Source organism: Carya illinoinensis, chromosome 6 (assembly GCF_018687715.1).
Source record: "Carya illinoinensis cultivar Pawnee chromosome 6, C.illinoinensisPawnee_v1, whole genome shotgun sequence".
Taxonomy (NCBI): Eukaryota; Viridiplantae; Streptophyta; class Magnoliopsida; order Fagales; family Juglandaceae; genus Carya; species Carya illinoinensis.
The window spans coordinates 24,368,034-24,388,462 of NC_056757.1; the positions used below are offsets into that span (position 1 = coordinate 24,368,034).

General features: G+C 35.7%; 1 protein-coding gene across 4 annotated transcripts; it reads right to left on the reverse strand.

Annotated features, from left to right (window-relative positions):
* Positions 1-10,019: 10,019 nt before the first annotated feature.
* On the reverse strand, positions 10,020-15,008 carry LOC122312592. Of its 4 annotated transcripts, none has more exons than XM_043127240.1 (9): positions 14,644-15,008; positions 13,527-13,858; positions 13,024-13,057; positions 12,574-12,798; positions 12,022-12,111; positions 11,404-11,469; positions 11,226-11,317; positions 11,020-11,067; positions 10,020-10,532 (listed from the first exon to the last, which is right to left on the reverse strand). In XM_043127240.1, exons 2-9 carry the CDS (start codon positions 13,850-13,852, stop codon positions 10,445-10,447), a joined length of 969 nt encoding a protein of 322 aa, XP_042983174.1. In that variant the 5' UTR covers positions 13,853-13,858; positions 14,644-15,008; the 3' UTR covers positions 10,020-10,444. The 4 variants fall into 4 exon arrangements, with proteins under 4 accessions (XP_042983174.1, XP_042983173.1, XP_042983172.1 ...); XM_043127239.1 differs by having other exon boundaries at positions 13,527-13,892; positions 14,644-15,007; XM_043127238.1 differs by having other exon boundaries at positions 13,527-13,881; positions 14,644-15,006.
* Positions 15,009-20,429: the final 5,421 nt, after the last annotated feature.

Sequence of the window (20,429 nt, forward strand, 5' to 3'; positions counted from 1 at the left end):
CGGATCCTTTGTAGCGGTATTGTTCAAAGGTGTAATAGGTTTCTATCTCCACCTGAAGGAGGTTGAATAGTGAATTTGAGAATCCTCAAGGGGTAGCTTGAGGCGAGGACGTAGGCACTAGGGCTGAACCTCGTTAACATACTGAGTTTGCTTCTCTCTTACCCTTACTCTTTATATTTATTGCTATTTCGTATTTTGTTTATATTTTATATTGTATATTTGATTTATAATTGTTATTTTTTTAATACAACTCAATTCACCCCCCCTTTGTTAGTCATCTGGGCAACATAATTTTATAATATTTTTTATTCATTTTTTTTCTTATTTTCCGAAACCCTATAAAATATTTTGTTATTACTATTTACAAATAATTTCATTACTATTCACAAATTCTTATCCTATCTCACTGATCCTCAAGTTTGTCTTTAGAGTATCTAAGATGAACTCTAAATAGTAATAAAAATATTAATAAAATAATAATAAATAATTTATAAATATTAATTAATCAATTTAAAAATATCTAAAACTAATTATATTCTCAAGCACACTCGGAATTAGCTAGGAGTGTAAAAAAAACCGATAAACCGGTAAACCGGACCGAACTGGACCAAACCAGTGGCATCGGTTCGGTTTCAAGGTTGGTTCGGTCTGGTATCGATTTTAATTTTTTAAAAATCGGTCAAAATCGATCTGGTTCCAATTTTTCTTTTTCTAAAACCGGACCGGACCGATTTATATATATATTTTAATTTTTTATATTGTATATAATATTTATATATAATCTATAACTATATATAAAATAGTTTTGTACTATATGATAAATTACTAATTAATATAATATTAAATTTTAAAATCTTATATCATTTTGCTTATTGTATTTTTTTTTTTTATGGAAATATGCTTCATAGCATTCATTCATAATCGAAGTTACAACTATGACATATAGTCAACTAACGCAACTGCTCAGGAGTTTCCCCGTCAACAAATTTCTTTATGATGGACTTTGTCTAAACTTCTACACTCTCTCTCATGACAACAGTCAAGAGAGAAAGCACTCTATCAAAACAGAGCTAAAACAACATTTCTTCCGAAGAAGAGAGATATATTCACTCTCCACCCTCCTTAGGAGGAGGAGTACAACCACACTCTCTCCTCCTAAAGCGGAAGAGTACCAACACCTACCTCCCCTAAAAAAGGAGTAGGACAAACACCCACCTTCCTCCAAAAGGAGGAGTGGGACTCTAACCTATTTATATTATTAATAAAACTAAAGACAGACTAACTAAACCAAATACATAAATAAACGAAAAAGGGCTGCAAAGCAAAAAGGCCCAAACCCAAAGGCTTGGCGTGTAAGCTCATGGGGCCCGACCCGTTAGGGTTTCATCATCACTTTGCTGCCGCCGCCCATCATCCTCTGCATCTTCCCCGCCCGTTTCTCGCCCAGCCTCACAAAGCTCCCATCAAAAGAAGGTTCTGAGGACAGCCCATGCCGCATCCTCCACGCCACACCTGAAGAAATCTCCGCTCAGTCGCGCCCCGACGATGCCTCCCCCACGTTCCAGCAGCTCCAATAGCCTTCCCAGCGGCCCCCTGCACCCCACAAACAGCCCATACCGCCTCTGCTAAAACCCGAGAAACAGAGCAAACCGTCCGCAAGAGCCACCGCCGGCCACTCACCCTAGAAAACCGAGGCCAAACCACTAACATCCGGATCCTCTCTACCAAGTCAACCCACGTTTCCGCACCGCTTCACTTCACCCAAAAAAATGACCGGAGGGAGGAGCACTGGGGTGAGCCGAGGGCAAGGCCTTGGCGTAAGAGCCACGGCGATACAACGCCCTCCACCGAGAGCTTTCCAAAAACCAACAACCCGTGTGACGCCCCAAATCCTTCCGCACGGACACAGGAAAATCGAGACGTCCGGATGATGATAACCAGGGTCACCACCCTATCGACGAGTGCCAAGTGTGTGTAAAAGCAACAAATGTGCAACAGGAAACGCAGCGGATAACGAAAGTCATATAACTAAGTACCAGAATTTTTCTTAATATAATACAAGCTGTTTAAAACATACATAAATAAAATATTACATAACACAAATATAGTTTTAAAAACAGCTACAAAGTATAACTTCAACTCAAAACTCCGGTGGAGCCGCATCCTCGGGCTCAGCCTCCTCCTCCTCCTCGAATCCTGCACCAAAATCTACGAAACCAAAAATGGCGTCGCAGGTAAGTAAAATCCAAACACCACCAGATAAAAACATATAAAACTTAAATAATATGCATGAAATATGCTCAATGCACATGTCTCATAAACCACATCTCAAAACCCATAAAAACATATTTTTCCACGTACGCCAAAAATCTCATTTGGCCCAAAAACATATCATTTCCAAATATTACGCCAAAAGTCACATTTGGCCCATATCCATCTCAAACCATTATCCAATTAATCCGTATGCACCATGACCTCCCCTAGGGGTCATCCGCACACCCTGGCTTTAGTGCCACACTGCAGGTTACGACCACGCATGTGATACCTAACGAGCGATGCCCAGTTCCGCACCCCGCGCGTTCGTAGCCAAGCATCCTCTAGCCCTTGCCAGTGAAGGGCCACGGAGTCGGTGCGTAGAGCGATGCGTGGTTCCGTGCTCGGCGCGTTCGTAGCCAAGCATCCCCTAGCCCCCGCTCCCGTCGTCGCCCAGCGACAACTCAGGGGACGTCACTCAGTTTATTCCGCTCCCGAGTGATCAGAGGAGCTCCACCGAGATAATACCCCATCCCGGCTTGGGGTCGTGATACACACGCACCCGAAAATCCACTTACGCCAAATAAACAGGCTTTTCTCAAATAAATAAAAACGCACGTGCATGCACTATGTAAATGCAATATCAATGCACAAAATAATCAACCATCCATAAATCAATAAAACAAGCAACTCCATCCTCCATCTATCCGACCACCGAACTCATCGGACTCAGTCCGGAATCAACCAACCAACAGATAAATATTTATTGAATGAGCAAAATATATTTAAATCTAAAAGTAGAGTTTGGAAAATATTTACAGCGCTATATGGTATTTTTTGAAAGCTCGCGGCGTTGCAAACGGCGGAAAAAAAGCAACGTAACAGTGTAATTTACAATGTGGCCGTGGGTAATAAATTACCCATTTTCGAACGGGGACAAATCAAGGTTCGAGATTGATAGAGAATGGTTTAGGGATGTTTATGAAATTAAAAAAAGCGAGTTTTGGCCGTGGGTCGTGGTGGAAATGGCAGTCGAAGGCCAAAAAGGGGCTGAACGAAGTTAAGCTCGTGGGAGCTACTCTGGCAATGGATCGAGGCCGGAAATGGGTGGTTTAGGTCGGCAAGAGGTAGGGGAAGAAGCTGTGAAGAGATGGTGGCCGGAGGTGGTGCGACGGCCCCGGAATCGGTGAAAAACCGTATGGCTTGGAGGAGCTCGTGGTGACTAACGGTGGCTCGGATGGAGGTGAAACTTGGTGGAAATGTTCACCGGTCAAAGGGGAAGAAAATTGGGTGGGTGGTGTAGGCCACGCCGCCGGCGAGCGGCGGTTCTGGGTTGCGAAAGCAACCGGCGACAGGGGCAAAAATAGAGCAGGTGCAGTGACTTTCGGCGACTCGCGGTGGCTAACGGCTGGTCCGATGACTCTAAAAATTGGTGGGGATAATCTCTGGTGGAAGGGGAAGAGAATGGTGGTGGTGGTGCACTAAACGGTGGCCGGACGGCGGAGAACTGGGCGGTCAAAGGGGCGGCGACGGGAAGGAGAAAAAGAAGCTGTTCGGCGTACGCGGGAGAGAAAGGAGAAGAAAGAAGAAGAAAAGAAAGAAAAAGAAAGAAAAAGGAAAAAGAAAAAGGAAAAAGAGAAAAGAAAAAGAAAAGATGAGGGAAAAGAAATGAGGTCCAGTCCTCACTCCGGAAACCAAAACTGATCCGCCGAAAACGATTTTAAAAACTGTAAAATGACTAAATAAATTAAACACTGCATCAAATAAATAAAAACTAATTAAAATACATTAATTTAAAATAAATAAACCAATATATTAATTAAAATAAAAACAACACTTCAGTGAAAATACACGTAAAAATGGGTCATCACAACCCGAAACAAGAGATTTAAAGCAAAAAACGAAACAAAACTAAGAGAACAGCCACTAAAAAACAAGAAACGGAAAACGAAGGGGGGAAGAGAATGGAGGATGGAGCCGAAGCCTCGGTTCCCCCTCTCCCCCCCCCCCCCCCCCCGGGAACTGGTTTCAGAAGGCTGGGTTTCTAGAGAGAAGACGGAGGCTCTCTCTCTAGAAACGGTTCCCCCTCTCTCCACTTATTGTATTAATAGTTATACTAATATTATATAGTGCATATTAATAGTTATATTTATACTATATTACTATATATTATAATATAATATAATATATCATTATATTATATATTATAATATATCATTATAGTCTATAATACAATTATAATATATATTATAATATACTACAATATATTATCACTATTGTATTATATACTATATTATATATATTATATAATATATAATATAATACATTAAAACCGGTAAAACCGGACCGAATCGGATCGGAAACCGGTAAAATCAGAATACCGGTTTAAGAGAGTAACCGGTACGTAATTGATTTTGAAAAATACAAAATCGATATATATCGATTCGATCCTAAATTTTATTTAAAATCGGATCAAACTGGACCGATTACACCCTATAATTAACCCAGTCAAAAGTAATAAACAGATCAACATATCATCCTTAATTAGTCAACACTGTACAGCCGCTCTCTATCCCTCTCACTGATGACTTTTAAAGCTGATATAAATTCATGCTCAGTAGCTAACACCAATCCAATATTCTCTCTCTTCTTTCATGGACCCTAACGTGGTGACAAATTCAGTCAAATTTATAAGCCAAATTCTCAAAGACGTTTTTCAGTACTCATGTTTTCTGCCCCCATTGGATCGATGGAGAGTTGGCAGATCGAATGGGCGAATCCCAAAATTGATTACACAATTATATGCAGAAATTCATGGCTGTATGTATGAGACTTTTTCAAAGTTATTATTATAGCATTCGGTGTCACGGCATTAACTCAAGAATGGTGTTACGTTTTACCCTCTTTTCTGGGTAAACCATGTGTTCAAGACACCACCTAACTTCTACGAGAGAAAATTTGGTTCAGCTAGCTTGTCAACCGTCTGCCTTGTTTGATTGTTAAAATGATTTGAGTCTATTTTAAATTAATTATTAATGAGATTGACTATCTTTTTAATTTCTTATAAAAAAATTAAATATATCTTAATTTATTTTATACATTCAAACACATCTCAATAAATTTATAAATATTACTATTCATATATTAATTCAGATCATTTGAGATTATCATCTTAGTAAACAAAAGTAAACTTGTGATAAATAAATATATATATATATATATATATATATAAAGAAATAGAAAACCACAACAGGAGACAATGTAGGAAATACAAATAAAAAGATAGGCAGTGGTATATCCAGTAAATTTGAAAATGAATTTGCATATGGTACTACAACTTGTGGGCTATTGATCATGTGTGGATTAAGGCCGAAAGAGGCACTACTCTACGGATAAGTAGGTTTGTTGCTTGAGAGTCCTAACATGCCACACAAAGGAGAGTACTTCTCTCTCTCACACACACATATATAGAATAGTTATAGACTTACTATTCTATTACTATCTATTTACTATTTATAAGATATTATGAATTTTTTTTATTATTATTTTCTTTTAAGTATTTTTTAACATCTTTTTTTTTTTTATAGCAATTTTTTAACATCTTTAATCATTAAGAAAAAATATATAATTTTACTAATAGTCACTTCCTTAACTATTAAGTAAAATAAAAAATTAAAAAAAAATCAAATACAAAATGAGTATTAAATAGATAGTATTAAATATATAGGCGGCCTATATATGTGCCTATTTGCCGCGAGTACGTGTCACATGTATAATTTGGAGAAGTAAATAATGCGGCAACATGTAGCACACGATTGCGCTACAAAATATTTGTTTATTTAATGTTAGTTATGTTTTACGGATTATTTCTTATCAAAATAAATATATTCTTATCATAAATAATCATTTTTTAAAAATAATTCATCATATACGTTTATATTTCTTGTAATCTACCATAATTCATGCATGGGATGCAAGCCCCACATGTCAGTCCAGTGCCTTGAAGATCGATAATAGGCGAGTATGATGGGTGTCACGTGTGATATTTTGGTTGCAAAAGGGTAATGGATCGAGCATATTTAACCATAGAAGAAAGGGAAAAAAAGAGATGGAGATTTTAAACAAAAATTGAAGACTTATTTTCAATTAAAAAAAAAAAGAATAAAGATTTATGATGAGAGGGGGAACAAAGAAGGGGAGGAGAGGAAAAAGCTCTCCCTCTTTTTCAATCAATAAAAGGGTGATAGAACGAGAATTTTTAGAGAAGAGGAAGTGGTTTTTAGTCTGAGTTAAAACTGACATTATTTTACATAATTGACAAACCCAAGATAGAATTAGCAAGTTAGGTTTGGCACTAGAAAGCTATCCCTTGTCACTTTAAGTGAGTTAGGTTAGGGTTAACACATAGAACTTGAATTTGATTTGACAATACTTGAACTTAGACTGCATTAAAAATGTAATTGCTACTACTATTATATCTGAGAATTCTTAATTGGCTATTTGTAAATAAGCCTAGGCTATAGAACAAAGGATTATCCCGAACCTACACCGAGGTATTGATGGTGATTCCCAAATATCACATAATAGAATGTGATACGATGAGATAAAATGCAATGGAAATAAAAACAGAGGCAATGAGTTACCTACTCTTAACTGTCAAAGTGAACCATTTCATTCAGAATTAAAGTATTCGACATGAATCAAATCTCCCAAACACTGCATTCATATATGGTGAATAATTCTTTTCACTATCCGCAAATTCAACGCAAAATTAACATGAAAAAATATATTAGAGTTGATAAAGTGACATGATTAATTAAATGAGTTGAGTTAACATAAACAAGAACTTGACCCAGACCCTAGTTTTAGAGCGAGAAGTTTTTATCAACTCTTTCGTTTCATAAATTCTGCTTTGAGATTGCGTGAAACGTGGGACGACGTTGTTGCAAGTCTTCGTCTTCTGGGTGTGTAGGTTTGAAAATTGGGTTTCATCATTTGATGGGCAGGCACTGCTGAATATTGACTTTGATGGATATGGTGCATTATTATTATTATTATTATTATTTTTTATTATAGAGAAATGATATTTGGAGTTTTAGAGTTTACAAATCTCATGTACTCATTTAGAAAAAAATAGATAAATATGATATCTACTTTAAAAAAATATTTTTTTAATAGTGGACCTCACTTTTTTTTTAAAATGAGTATGCGAGACTTGTATATTTTAAAACTGTAAGTAGCATTCCTCTTTTTTATATTCTATGTTTTCGGATGGCCTAATGCAATTACCCATATTTTTTCATATTTAAAGAAATACTTTAGTTACAAAGAGATTATATAAAAATAAATTCATAAACTGACGTGATTTGATATAATACATTATATTGTAAAATTATTTTTATTATAAAGTAAATTAATGAATCTTATAAAATCACATTAATTTGTAAGTTTATTTTTTTATAATTTTTTTGTATACGTAATAAACAAGCAAGTGCTCTTTAATTAATTATTCCTTAAAGCATTACAGCACCTTTCCTTCGAGACCTTGATTTTCTTTTTTTCGTTCTAAACTAATGTTGGGTCATCACATGAGCAAGAAAGACAAATAATGAAACAAAACATATGAGATTGCGTATGGGAATCCTCTTCCATATTTTAACCAAATGGATTCAACCCAAAATAGAGAATCTTCCAATCAATCACAACAATCCTCAAACTCCAAGCCTAATTTTTGTTGTCTTTCAACATAAAACTCATGCTTGGCGATGGAAAAATCTAAAATTAGGATCACGTGGTATAAGATGGGCTTTCCATACACTGCAACCAATTAAAACTTGTCACATAAGCTTTTTTTTTTTTTTTTAATCATAACAAAAACATTCACCCACACAATAAAAATTATATTTTCTTTTTTGCATTTTAAAAAACTAATAATGACTGCCAAGCGCTAGACTCAGGCGACTGGCTACCAATTTCAAGTGAACTCCCACATCTGGTTGTCGGATTCTGGTGACCTCTCAAGATGACAATCGTAACTATGAATAAAAAAAAGCTTTTAAATGTATTTACCATTAGAGTTAAAAGAGTTTATGATTTATATTTTAGGGTTTTAGAACTTTCCTTTTAAAAAATTGTTTCGGTGTGGTTTAGTTTATTATAGAACATGAATTTTAATGATACGGGTCCATTTACATTGTTGAATGGAGAGGACTACTCTGCTGCCTGAATAGCATTGCTCCTTTTGGCCGTTAGGTATTTTTTGTCTTTTTGTATTTTTCTTTTCACATTTTTAATAGATTTAAATATTTATAAAAAATAAAAAAATACACCAATACACTTAAAATTACTTTCTTAAATATTAAAAAAAAAATTTGACCAACGGTCAACTAGGGCGGTCAAGATGGGGTAGCATACAAGCTTTTCTCTTGCTAAATTGGTAGAATCAATACGTGGTGGTGTGTGATTTGAGATCACTTTTACACCCCATCCTGACCGAAGATTGCACCCCTTGTCGATATGTTATAACTCACAAAAGAAAAAAAGTCCCTTGTGAATATAAGATGACCGGGGCGCGTGAGACTGTACATTGTAGACTGGTAGAATCATGAATACAGCATAATGGTAGAGCGGTAGGGACCATGCAGCATGGTAGTGCTGAAGTTTCAATTTGTGTTAAGGATGTACTCCCGACTGTTTGTTGGTGTTGGGAATCATCAAGAAGTGGATGAAAATATAAGGAAGTTATATGCAACAAAAAGATGGCCATGTGCACCAACATGATTCTATTAAGATTTGAGCAGATCATAACAAGTGACAACACCTGTAGCAAGAAGCAAAACAGAGGATTCCACCAGTGTTGGCTGAGCTAAATGATCCTCTGGAAGACGTACAAGCAATTGCCAATGCATGTGGGGTTCAGGATTGTGCATATTGTGTTGGTTTTGGTCATTGTATTTGGGACTGCCCGAGCTTGGAACATAAAAATGTATGCCTATTTCCAGTTCCAAAAGGGACTACTGGTCAGAGATTCTATATATGACGACTGGTTCAGTCATTGCTTCTTTGGAACATGAAAGCAGCCACAGAATTGGCATATGAGTTTCTGTTTCTTATTCAAATATCCATTCTTGCCTGTACCATCACCATTCTCAAAATCATTAATATTCATTTTCCTCAATTCATCTGGAAGTTTAAAAAAGGGACATGTGCTAGAAGCACTTTCAACATTACTGCTACCACCGAACCTAAATCACTAGTTTGAGTCATGATGCTTTCACAATTATCAGAATGTTTATCGTTCAACTTCAATTTACTGCTAAGTCAATCTGCCACTTCCAAATAAGAAGAGTCCTGAGCACTTATTGTCCTTTAAGCTCCTATCTATTAAATCAGTATCCAAGTTAACAGTGGTAGCTTTCATTTCATGGGACTCTGCTCTGCTCTCTCCTCTTTCACCTTCCCATCTTTAGTACCCAATTTCCCTATTATTTCAACAGTTTCTCTATTTCCCAAGTTCTTTGAATCTGGGTTAAACGAATTACTGCAAAATAATAAATATAGTCTTCTTATATGTGGCAAAAGAATACCTTTCAAGTTTTCCATCGTCTCGTATATTATTGCTGGTAAAGAAAGTCGCTCATGAATCATTTGGAGAAGTGCATGAATAGCTCATGAATCATTTATAACTGAAGTATGGAAGGGCATGATTCGCATGAATAGCTTAATGGAGAAATTTCAGTCCTTGTGCCCGAGAAAAACTTGTTGAATTCAGTTTAAAAAACCCACATTTTGATTCAAAATAAGTGTTCACAACTTGCAAGGTCAAACATTACAAAAATTTTTTTTGTTGAAGTAAAAACTTTACAATGACTTGGTGATTTATGCTAGCACAAACATATTTACCACAATTTCCCTTCTGGTGGAGACAAAAGACATGATGCCTGATGAACTGTATCCGGGAAAAAAAATATGGACCACCAGCTGATCAACAATTTATGTAACAATTTATTTCCCATAGTTGCCAGATGTGAAGAGCAATGACCTTTGCAGAAACTCATTCAGAATAAGAAGCTGGAACTACCAATGAAATGGTGTGACGTAGTGGTGTTGGCCCTTGTTCTATGGTTAACCAGGGTCCTTGTCATCTCCTAATCTACTTCCTCATCTAAGGGTCTGAGAAGAATCGGGGAAATCATTTTGACAGCAATATGTGCTTCGACCTAACAATTAAAGCAAAGATGCCATAGCACGGTACATGCATCAAACCCACTCCAAGGTACCTGGAAAATCCACAACAGAAACATTCTTTAGTGTGGAGGCATGTTATTGGCAACAAGATTGGCACTCGCAATACTTAAAAGTTGGGTTTATCAGATATCGTAAAGAACCTAACACTTCATTGAACCAATTTGTATAATACATATAATCATTATCTGATACTATTATTCCGGTGATTAGTAGCGTGCTTATTCAGGGATTTCCCTGCCATTAATAAAAAATTGTGTAATTTAGGCAAATTTCTGACATTTATGGTAAAAATATGGAATGACTCCATTAGCGGTGGAATGATTTCTTCAAAACTTTATTTCTTCAGTGTTTTCAGAAAACAACCTGGCCCTTTCATGTTGGGAGCTTTTTTTGGCCATTTTCCATGGTGAGAGTAAAAGGAAATGCTTCCATTTAGAATAAGAAAGCTAAAAAATAATAGTAGTATCAGTTTTATTATTCAATTACAATTTATAAATCAGATAGATAATAATTGCATACCATAAGGGAGAATAAGGAGACGACAAGTCGAGAAATGGATATGGCCACCTGTAAAAAGAAGTCAAAAGAAAAAAGGTATGATTGTAATGCACAACTACAAATCATTTAAGGGATAACAAAAAAAGAGAGAAAACAGCAACAAAGATGGATAAAACTGTAACAATAAGATTATAACAAATAATTAACACACCAGGAACATATTTTACCAGGTGGAAACGCAAGCATGGATGAGCCATTGAAAAATGACAAATATAGCTGTCCATAGCACAAAGTATGCAATCCGAAACATTGGAAATCTCTGGAACAGGAAGATAAATAGTTGTAAATTTGCAACTAATTATTAAGGAAATTAAAACAAGAAAAAAACCTAAAGCATACTCTTACCAAGCAATTTAGAACTGTGTCACCAAGGAGCAGAACAGCATTGATTGAGTGCATACTAACAATGTACTGCAGTTGAAAGGTTAACACATTCCTCAGATGAAAGAAATTTACTATTTATGATATAAAAAATGGGTCTGAATCTGATGTTTGTGACATTTGCATAAAACTGCAGCTCTCCGATGGTACTGAGGCCTAACTTGCTATTTTGCAGAAACAAGATAAGATAGATTGAAGGAACTAACAGCCTTCTGTATCCCCAAAATTATTTCTTGTACCCACTACTCATTTTTCTGCTTTCAAGGTTTGATTCTGCTGAGTGTTGGAGAATCTTAGTTTCAAATTGGCTTCAAGATCCATTGCAATTGTCTACAAGGGCTCAACCCTGCCTAAGTGTTTTGTTAAAGCAGAACCCATGTGCCTTGGTCTAAGAAGTTTCCAAATGTTATATATCTGTCAAATCTGAATTCTCTACCTATAAAACAAACCCTCATAAAAGAGCATTAAAACGCAGACTTAATAAAGGCAGCAAAGAAGGCAAAGGGGTCTAAGCTTTTGATAACATATACAGTCTAATAAAAGAAGAAACCCAGCAAATGTGGTGATAAGGTTCATACTTACAAAATCCAGATCATATTCTTTGGCAGTTAGAAAGGGATAAAGAATGAGCCAAAATATGCAATCAGTGAGCGTCACAGCACCAGCACACATCTACAAAGTAGAAGAGAAACATGAAATGATATATAACCGCTTACTTTTGAAAAGGAGATTCTTTTCTATGAAACCACACCACTTCACATATGTTTACTCTCTAACATTCAAAGCAAGTTAAAGAAACAGTAGTTTCCACATGACTAAAATCACGCAGATCTGGAATCAACAATGGGGACAGTTTTCTGATCCAGGTTAGCAAAAGCAAACACAAGCACGATCCATGTAATCTGATTCTCACTCCTGTTATTCATGGGAAAGTGCTAAACAAGTTTTTATATAGCTAGAACTTTTTTTATCCTCTACAAAATCAGCTCGTCAAGATGAAATCTCAACTAAAAGAACACAATGAATAGAATAATTGGAACACTAGCTACAGGAGAAGACAGGAAACTCAAGAATCAGATAAGTTTAAGTTTATTGAAAAAAACTTTGGCAACTGAAATTGTGAAGAAAATTTACCTGAAAAATTATTTGAAAGATAAACCCCCATACACCTGCAGTATGGTGAGCATGAGGCTCTTCAGGAGTATATGAAGTCTTGGACATATTGGACATATCTAAGCTCTCCCCTAGTGTGGGAACTACATAGGATCCTTGTTCTGCATCTAAATTTGCACGATAAACCGCATTTCCATCAACTTTGTTGTGCTTGCAACATCCATTAATGGAGAGTGAAGACCCAAGCTACAAATTCAAATTGCAAGCATAAGTAATTTATGGATGATACAGACAGAATATTGTCATGTTTTCCATGGAGGAATTATATAGTCCAGTGGTGTTATCAAACACGTCATTAAAATATCCCAAAGAACAAAAGAGATGATTTGTGTCCGACTTTTTCAGCTCTATTAGACTTACTACAATATGGAAACAAAGATAAGCAAGAGTGCTTAAAGTTAGAAAATATACCCCAAAATAGATCGTGACCAAGACAAATGTCCACCTGTTGCCAACCAAAAAAGAAAATACAAGAAACATGATCAGCAAAAGTGAGAGTTCATTTTATTACTCTGATCAAACCTGATACATGACAGCTGGTTATATATTGTGCCTTAATGAAGAACCCATCACAAGACCTTCCGATTTTACTTAAGAACCACGTTATTATCCAAAGTAGACAATATATTATGTTCCAGGGTTTTCAAAACTTCGTAAATTAAAACTACGCTTCATTGAAGTGAATATGTGTAGCGTTATTTTCTAGCACGCTGAATAATCTCCCACAGAACCATTTAAAGAATCTACTCGGCTCGTGTGAGAATAGAATAACAATGCAGTCTTAATTTACAAAAAAATTCTTCAAAGGGGATTTCATATTTGAACAAAGAATTTCGAAACCAAAGTCTATCTTATATGGAAGTATGTCCAAATACCCAGATAAAAGATATAAAGATAGGCCAAGGAGGGCTTACTGAGTATAGAAGTAGAAAATGCCACCTCCGGCAACAGCAACGTTGGCAATAAGCAATGCCAGAAGCACAACAAATGACATCATTCTGTAAGCAAGCAGCCAAGCAGGATGGATTCCTTTGAGACACGTCTTCCAGGTTTCGTCTTCATACAAAGACGACACTGTTTCTCGTGGGTTCTCTCTCCTCTCAGATCTTGATTTGTTGAAACCTTCGTATTTCCATATTAGAATCGTTGCCAGAACCATTGCAGTAAGAATCCATAGTGAACAGAGGAAGAATCTCCAGTTCAACCAATAACTTGGAGTGGTTGTATCATCACTAGTCATGACAGGCTGCCAAGTATGGGTTGAGAAGCCTGGTAGGAAACTAAAAATACCTTTACCACTTGCTCTACTGGTCATCATATTTTCTAGTTTAATTCACAGAGCCATATGGGAGACTATACCAAATATGCAGATGTGTGATGGCCAATTTCAAATTAGAAATACATGCTGGAAATGTTTAAAAAAGTAGAAGAAGAAGATCGTGCCTGGTGACGGTAATGAAGTGTGATAGAAGTTCTATATATCTGATCCCTCCCCACCCCAACCCAAAGCTTTCCAAATTAAATTATTTCGTAACAAATTCGTTATAACCAGAACGAAAGAGTTCAAAGAAGGGAAGAAACAGAACAAGTTTCAAGAATAAAAACAGAGTTATAAAAGATAAACTTGGAGGAAAAACAAAATTACAGTGGAGCTCAAACAATGTCCCACAAGCACTTGATTCGCAACCAAGTTCTAGAGTTGACAACCTTGAAAAACCCATCAAATTTAAAATCAACGAAGTAGCTTATAAGAGCAGAAACCAAAATCTCAAAACTTCAATTCCGATCATTCTACACGCAATCAAACTCCACTAACGAACTAGTAGTTTATCAAATTCTCATACTTCGTGTTATGCACGTAAGGAAAAAGCACCAGAACTAAGGACTCACATGGGTTCTCGTTAATATTACAAAATTCAAAGATTCCTTACTTTAGATTGGTTTTACCAAAAGATCACGATCTAATTGAAACAAGAAAAAAGAGTGAAAACAATGTCTTTTCATACGAAAAAAGAAATGCGTAGCACTTACGGTTTCGCTAACTGAAAAATGCAGGCGGAGGCATCAGTGTAAAAGAAGATGCTTTGCTTCTTCTATTGCTGCTAGCGAGCGAAAGGGAGAGTTTTGGTACGATTGCTTTCGTTTTGCTTTTATCGAGGCAATAGTTTAAAACAAGCATTATGCAAGATAGACTTGCTTCTTGGATTTGAGAAGATGCAGTGGAGAAGGTGTAATGCACTTCCATGTTTTAATGAGGATTATAGTTTTATCTTGAAGAGTCCTGGAGGGGTATGATTTGGGAGAAGGAAGCAATTTCTCGATGGAAGCAGCAAACCAGACAGTGAGAGGACCGGACCACCGAGGCTCAGGCCCCATTAACTTTTTTCGATTACTAATGCTACCAACCAAAATGGAAACAGAAAAGAACATTCTTTCCTTTTACCCTGCGCGTTTCTTTTCTTGTCCTTTTTAGGTCCCTTCTCTTTTAAGTTGGGATCAAATATCGCTTCCCCTTGTGCCCGTGATATTTCATAGAGGACAATGTTGCTCTCCCGCCCATCATGGCTGGATGTGTTGTCAGTTTATTTGCTATTTTTTTGTTCTTTTAAATATTTTTGAAATATTTTTGAACATAAAAAATATATTAATTAATAGTCACTTAATTTAATTATTAAGTAAATAAAAAATAAAAAATACAAATGAGAGGACAAAACCATGGGACAAAATAATATTTTTCTTTCATAAATATAGCAAAATAAATGGTATTCCTTATTCTACCTTTTATCACATTTTAGGAAAATTTGTTATATAATTCTATGTGTTTTAACCCTTTGAGATTTTTTGTTATTTATTATTTATATATATATTTTTAAATTAGCATCTGCTCTATTAAATTTTTTGAATAGATCCCTTTGTCACATTTTCCGTTCAATGACTAGCATTGAACTCATCAAATTCATCTTCAAAATGTGATGAAAAGTGTAAATTTTTCATAAATTCAAAACTTTCATGTCTATAATTTAACTTTGAATTAGCCATTAGATTCATCAAAATAATAATATAATATTATTTTTTTAATAATAAAATTTTTTAATTTTTTTTTCATATTTTGTAATTATACTAACCATATGTACATTGATAGTTTAATTTAATACTTAAATAATTTATTCCCAACTAATTTAGAATAAAATAAAATAAAACTATTGTCTATTAAATTAGAATAAAATATTAGTTTGAAGATGGAATAGTAGACCTTCAAATTTGAAGGAAGAACAACAAATACTGTAACTCAAAGTTTCCTAAAGACCCATTTGATGAGTCCAATACAGGTTTATTTTAAATAAATTCATCAAAATTTGAAGATACATTGGCTTTTGATGAAGCCAATGCTAGTGCTCTAATAGGCATCTAACCACCAAGGTGGTAGTCTAGTTGGCAAAAGTTAGGGGATCATTCTTCTCTCCCTTGCCAAAGGTAACAAGTTCAAAACAGCTTGCTTTGATAAAACTTGTAAACCAAAGTCTTGGAATCCTTTGCATTCTGGCACGTTGGTGGGATTGTGGTGATGGGCTAATCTACTTAGGGTAAGTAGCTATGATTTAAATCGAACATGCCATAGCGAGTGAAGGGCCCATATTGTCACGTCGAGAGGGGAAAGCTACATTGGCCATCCCTCCCCACTTTTTTTGTTAAAAAAAAAAAAAAAGTAGAAAAAAAAAGGGACTAACATGCACCTAAGCGTGAGTATGTATAAGCTCATGGCTTGTGACACCTAGCCATGCGATTAAAATTAGGAAAATGATACTATGTCGTCTGAGTCTGCTCCATCAATTTGACCGCTCATATATTTTATTTTTATATTTTTTTTACTTAATGGTTAAAGAAATGACTATTAGTATATTGATTTTTTTTTAATTTTTTAAAAATATTTAAAAATGTTTAAAAAATATTTGAAAGAAAAAACAAATATAAAAGTTACAATTTGCACTAATGCACGCCCAGTAGTCAAACCTAGGTGGCATGGTATCACTACCCTTACAATTACCCATCTTCCTCATTTTAAAACTGGTAACACAATCACCCAACCAGAACTTGTGAGCTTCGTATCCCGTGACCCAAACATCGAATTCCCCCAACCACTTTCTCCCATCATTTTTAAATTCAACCTCTCTCTCTCTCTCTCTCTCTCTCTCTCTCTCTCTCTTGTGGTCAACAAATCTCCTTTTATTTAACATAATATTGTAACCAGATTTCATTTGAGGACTACGCAGAAGCAAGGAAAGAGATCCCCCCCCCCCCCCCCCCCCCATGAGCAAAGGGTTGGTGAAGAAGAGGCAATTGGGCGAGCAACGTGCGGCCAAAATGAGAGTAAAGTAAGCAACACGGGTGTGGATCCCAACCTGCCAACATTTCCTCCCCTCTTTTGTCTCTTGAATCTCTCTCGTGCTCTGAGCTCTTTGAGTCGAGTCTCTTACAGCTTCAATTTGGCTGCCCTCTTGTTAGGGGTGGGTTGCCCCTAAACTATTGAATTTGCATTTAACCATTTTTAAAAAATTTTTCTTATCAAAAGTTATTTCTTATTTATTTAAAGACATTAATTAAATTATTTTAAGAAAATCAAAATTGACATGTGGCAGTATCATGTGATTCAGCCATGTCTATTTGGTCGAGGTTGAATGATGGAAAAGTTCACAGAATCGTCTTTCTAAGAGATCAAAACCACATGAGTTATTTCTAAAAACAATAAAAAAAACTCATAAAATACAAAAGGACGTTTTTCCAAAAACTCATTATTATTGTTACCGTATTTTTTTTCATTCAGATGGGGAATGACCTATCTGTATTGTACTGTCAATTTCAACTCCTAAATACATGAAACCGTTCATGTATGTGGACAAAAACAAAAATTGCCCGAAGCCACAAACCAGTCAAACCGTTCATGAAAACCATGATAGAGATTGACAAAACCGACGAGGATGGGCTGGTTTTACTAGAGAAAGGGAAACATTATCCCCAAAGCTATCAAACTCGTTCGTTAAAAATATATTGCCCAGTCTTTGTTTTCATATTCTTATAACTATAAAGAGTTGCATGTGAGCAAACCACTCCAGTGATATTTGAAGGATTGAGCACACTGAAATCCAAGCTGTAGACAAAAGAACAAGGCAGTCCTCCCAAGCATACATACATACATACATACATGCCTGTTCTGCTCGTCCCATTTCTTTCTCCGAATTATATCCCCATTAACAAGGTCTTGGTTCTCCTGGTAAAAATAGACAACTTAGTTTATGAGAACATGCGTGCATGTCAGATATTCCTTTGCAATTTCATTCCCATATATATGAGCTTTTCTGCTATCATATCATTAGGCAATGGACCCCAAAGCAATACTGATGATTACACCTCGCACTCGCTTTTTTGGCATCAGCATCACGACAATCATCATTTAATTTTGATGCGTATTATGAGGAATGAAAAATGAGGTAGAACATTGCAAATGATCATGCCTCACAGGAAACATTTGCCCTTTTGTACTGTTAGGGAAAGTAATCCTTTTGTCTCGGAAACATATTGAAACCAACCTCAGAACTACCAGTTTCGGAGTGATCGATATTTCAAATGATCAAGCGTCAAACTACCATTGTCCTCAGGCAATTTCCAAATTTAAATCAAGGGAAGAGAACGAAAGAAGCACACTGATTACTTGTACTCAAGCATGCATAACAGTTATTGGTACGTAATGAAATTTCAAGGAAATTGCTTCTCTTGCAGCACTAAGTACCTGATTAACTTTTTCCCAAAGTTTAAGCTCAATGGGGTTCCTGCCTTTTGCAAAATTAGTGGCCAACATAGGATCCCTTGAATATGCATAGTTTGGGCATATATGATCCATGACACAATGGGCCGGGGGAACCTAAAGGTGATAAATCCCACTTTTCCATGATCTAGAACCCATATCAACGGCATATTCTCTTCCAATATATTAACTAAGACAACCTAAATCAAGTACGTGCCTTCCCATCCCCATGAGTAGAACGTCCTGCATGCATGTGGCTGTTATCTACAGTTTGAGGCTTGTACAATATCACCTTTTTGTACAACTAGTGTAGCACTAGGACACTCGAGTATTTGTGTGTTGCAAGGATTTATTTAAGAGTTTCAAAGGAACTTTGTGCAACTCCAATGTGGCTTGTCACATTGACTTCCAATCGTGTCCCCTCTCACATCAATATTTGTTCGTTGTCAAGAAGATTATAACACAAGGTAGCAACTCCACTCCAAGGTGAGAGGAAAAAGATTAGAAAACAAAACAGCATGGTGTCCGGAATGGTTGAGGTAGCTTCATATTGACTATTTTTCAGAGCATATCTTTAGAGTAGTGCTAGCACGAGAAGATCCGATAAGAGCAAAAAAGTTTATATTTTTCATTCATTTTTTTATACTCTTAAACTTTTTTTTTTTTAAAAAAATCAGAACATCATTAAAAAATATTTCCTTAATCACTAAGTGAAAAATAAAATTTCAAGACTCAATTGTTGGTGAGAATATCATTTATGATATCTTTAACTTTATAATGAGAATAATATAAGAGGAAGTCATGTGCTTGATACTATGCATGTTGATTGAATCTTTATTAATATAGCCATTGATATATGTATACGTAAATTATATAAATATATCAATAAAAGCTCATTTTATTTGTTAAAATATGTATATGAAATTATAAGATATAATGTAAAGAATCTATTTTTTAAAAATTAAATAGCTCGTAAACGAGTCACAAATTGATAGTATTTGTTAACGTCGTATTTCACAAGCCTTTGGGTCAGGCTCTCAACAACTCAAGTCTTCAATTTTGAGATTGCAAATACAGAGAAAATACCACGAGACGAGGGCCGTGGAGGTGGTCAGGGAGTCTCTGATACTAAAGTCAGTATGTCTTAGAATTTAGTGCAAGTGAGTGAGAGTTCAAAGAGAATTCTTAGTATCGTGAATTTACCTCTTATACCCGATTTTTGGGATTAATCGTCCATGCCATTGTTAGGAGGATGTGTCCTCACAGTAGTCCTTTTAGTCAAGTTCCTTTAATGTGGCATGGCTCCCTTTTTTGTTTATACTTTGGGTTCATGCCATCAAGTCCTTCTTTCCTCATCCTTCAGAGAATCAAAGGCTTTTTGTGATTTGAGCTCGCCTATCCGCTTCGAGTTATGTGGGACTAGGCTCTGTAAGAGGTGCTGAGGTGAGCACCAACACACCTAATGTTTGGTTTTGGATAAAATATAGACCGAACCCGTATATACCGGTTTTGTATTTTAAAAAACCGATTATGCACAGATTACCCCCCTAAACCAGTACGTCCGGTTCTACTGGTTCCGGTTCCGGTTCCGGTTTGAATATATTAAGTATATTAGTATTACTAATGTATTTATCAAAAAAAAATATATTGAAAATTTATTAGACAATAAAATGTATTTAATATATATTTTATATTTAAAACATATGATCAAATAAATATTTATGTTTAAGATTAAAATGTTATGTTATAAATTATAATATATTATTTCATACATAATTATATATATTATATATAAAATATATTATATATAATATTAAAAATATATATATAATATGTGAACCGGTCCGGTTCAGTGTTGGAAAACATAAAACCGATTCCGGAGTAGATTTGACCGGTTTTTAAAATAAAAGAACCGATTTCGAACCGAACCGGTCAAAAACCGGTTTGACCGGCTGGGTCAGACCGAACCAGCCGATCTGACCCAATTTTCTGGTTTTTTCGGTTATTCTTACACCCC

Bases quoted from the DNA above. Each gene is read 5' to 3' on its own strand.
- LOC122312592 (XM_043127237.1), bottom strand. From the start codon at position 13,930: ATGATGACCAGTAGAGCAAGTGGTAAAGGTATTTTTAGTTTCCTACCA. The intron at 11,068-11,225 runs GTAAAATATGTT...TTCTTTTTACAG, and splicing joins CATGCTTGCGTTTCCACCTG to GTGGCCATATCCATTTCTCG. The intron at 10,533-11,019 runs GTATGCAATTAT...TGGATTTTCCAG, and splicing joins TCTCCTTATTCTCCCTTATG to GTACCTTGGAGTGGGTTTGA.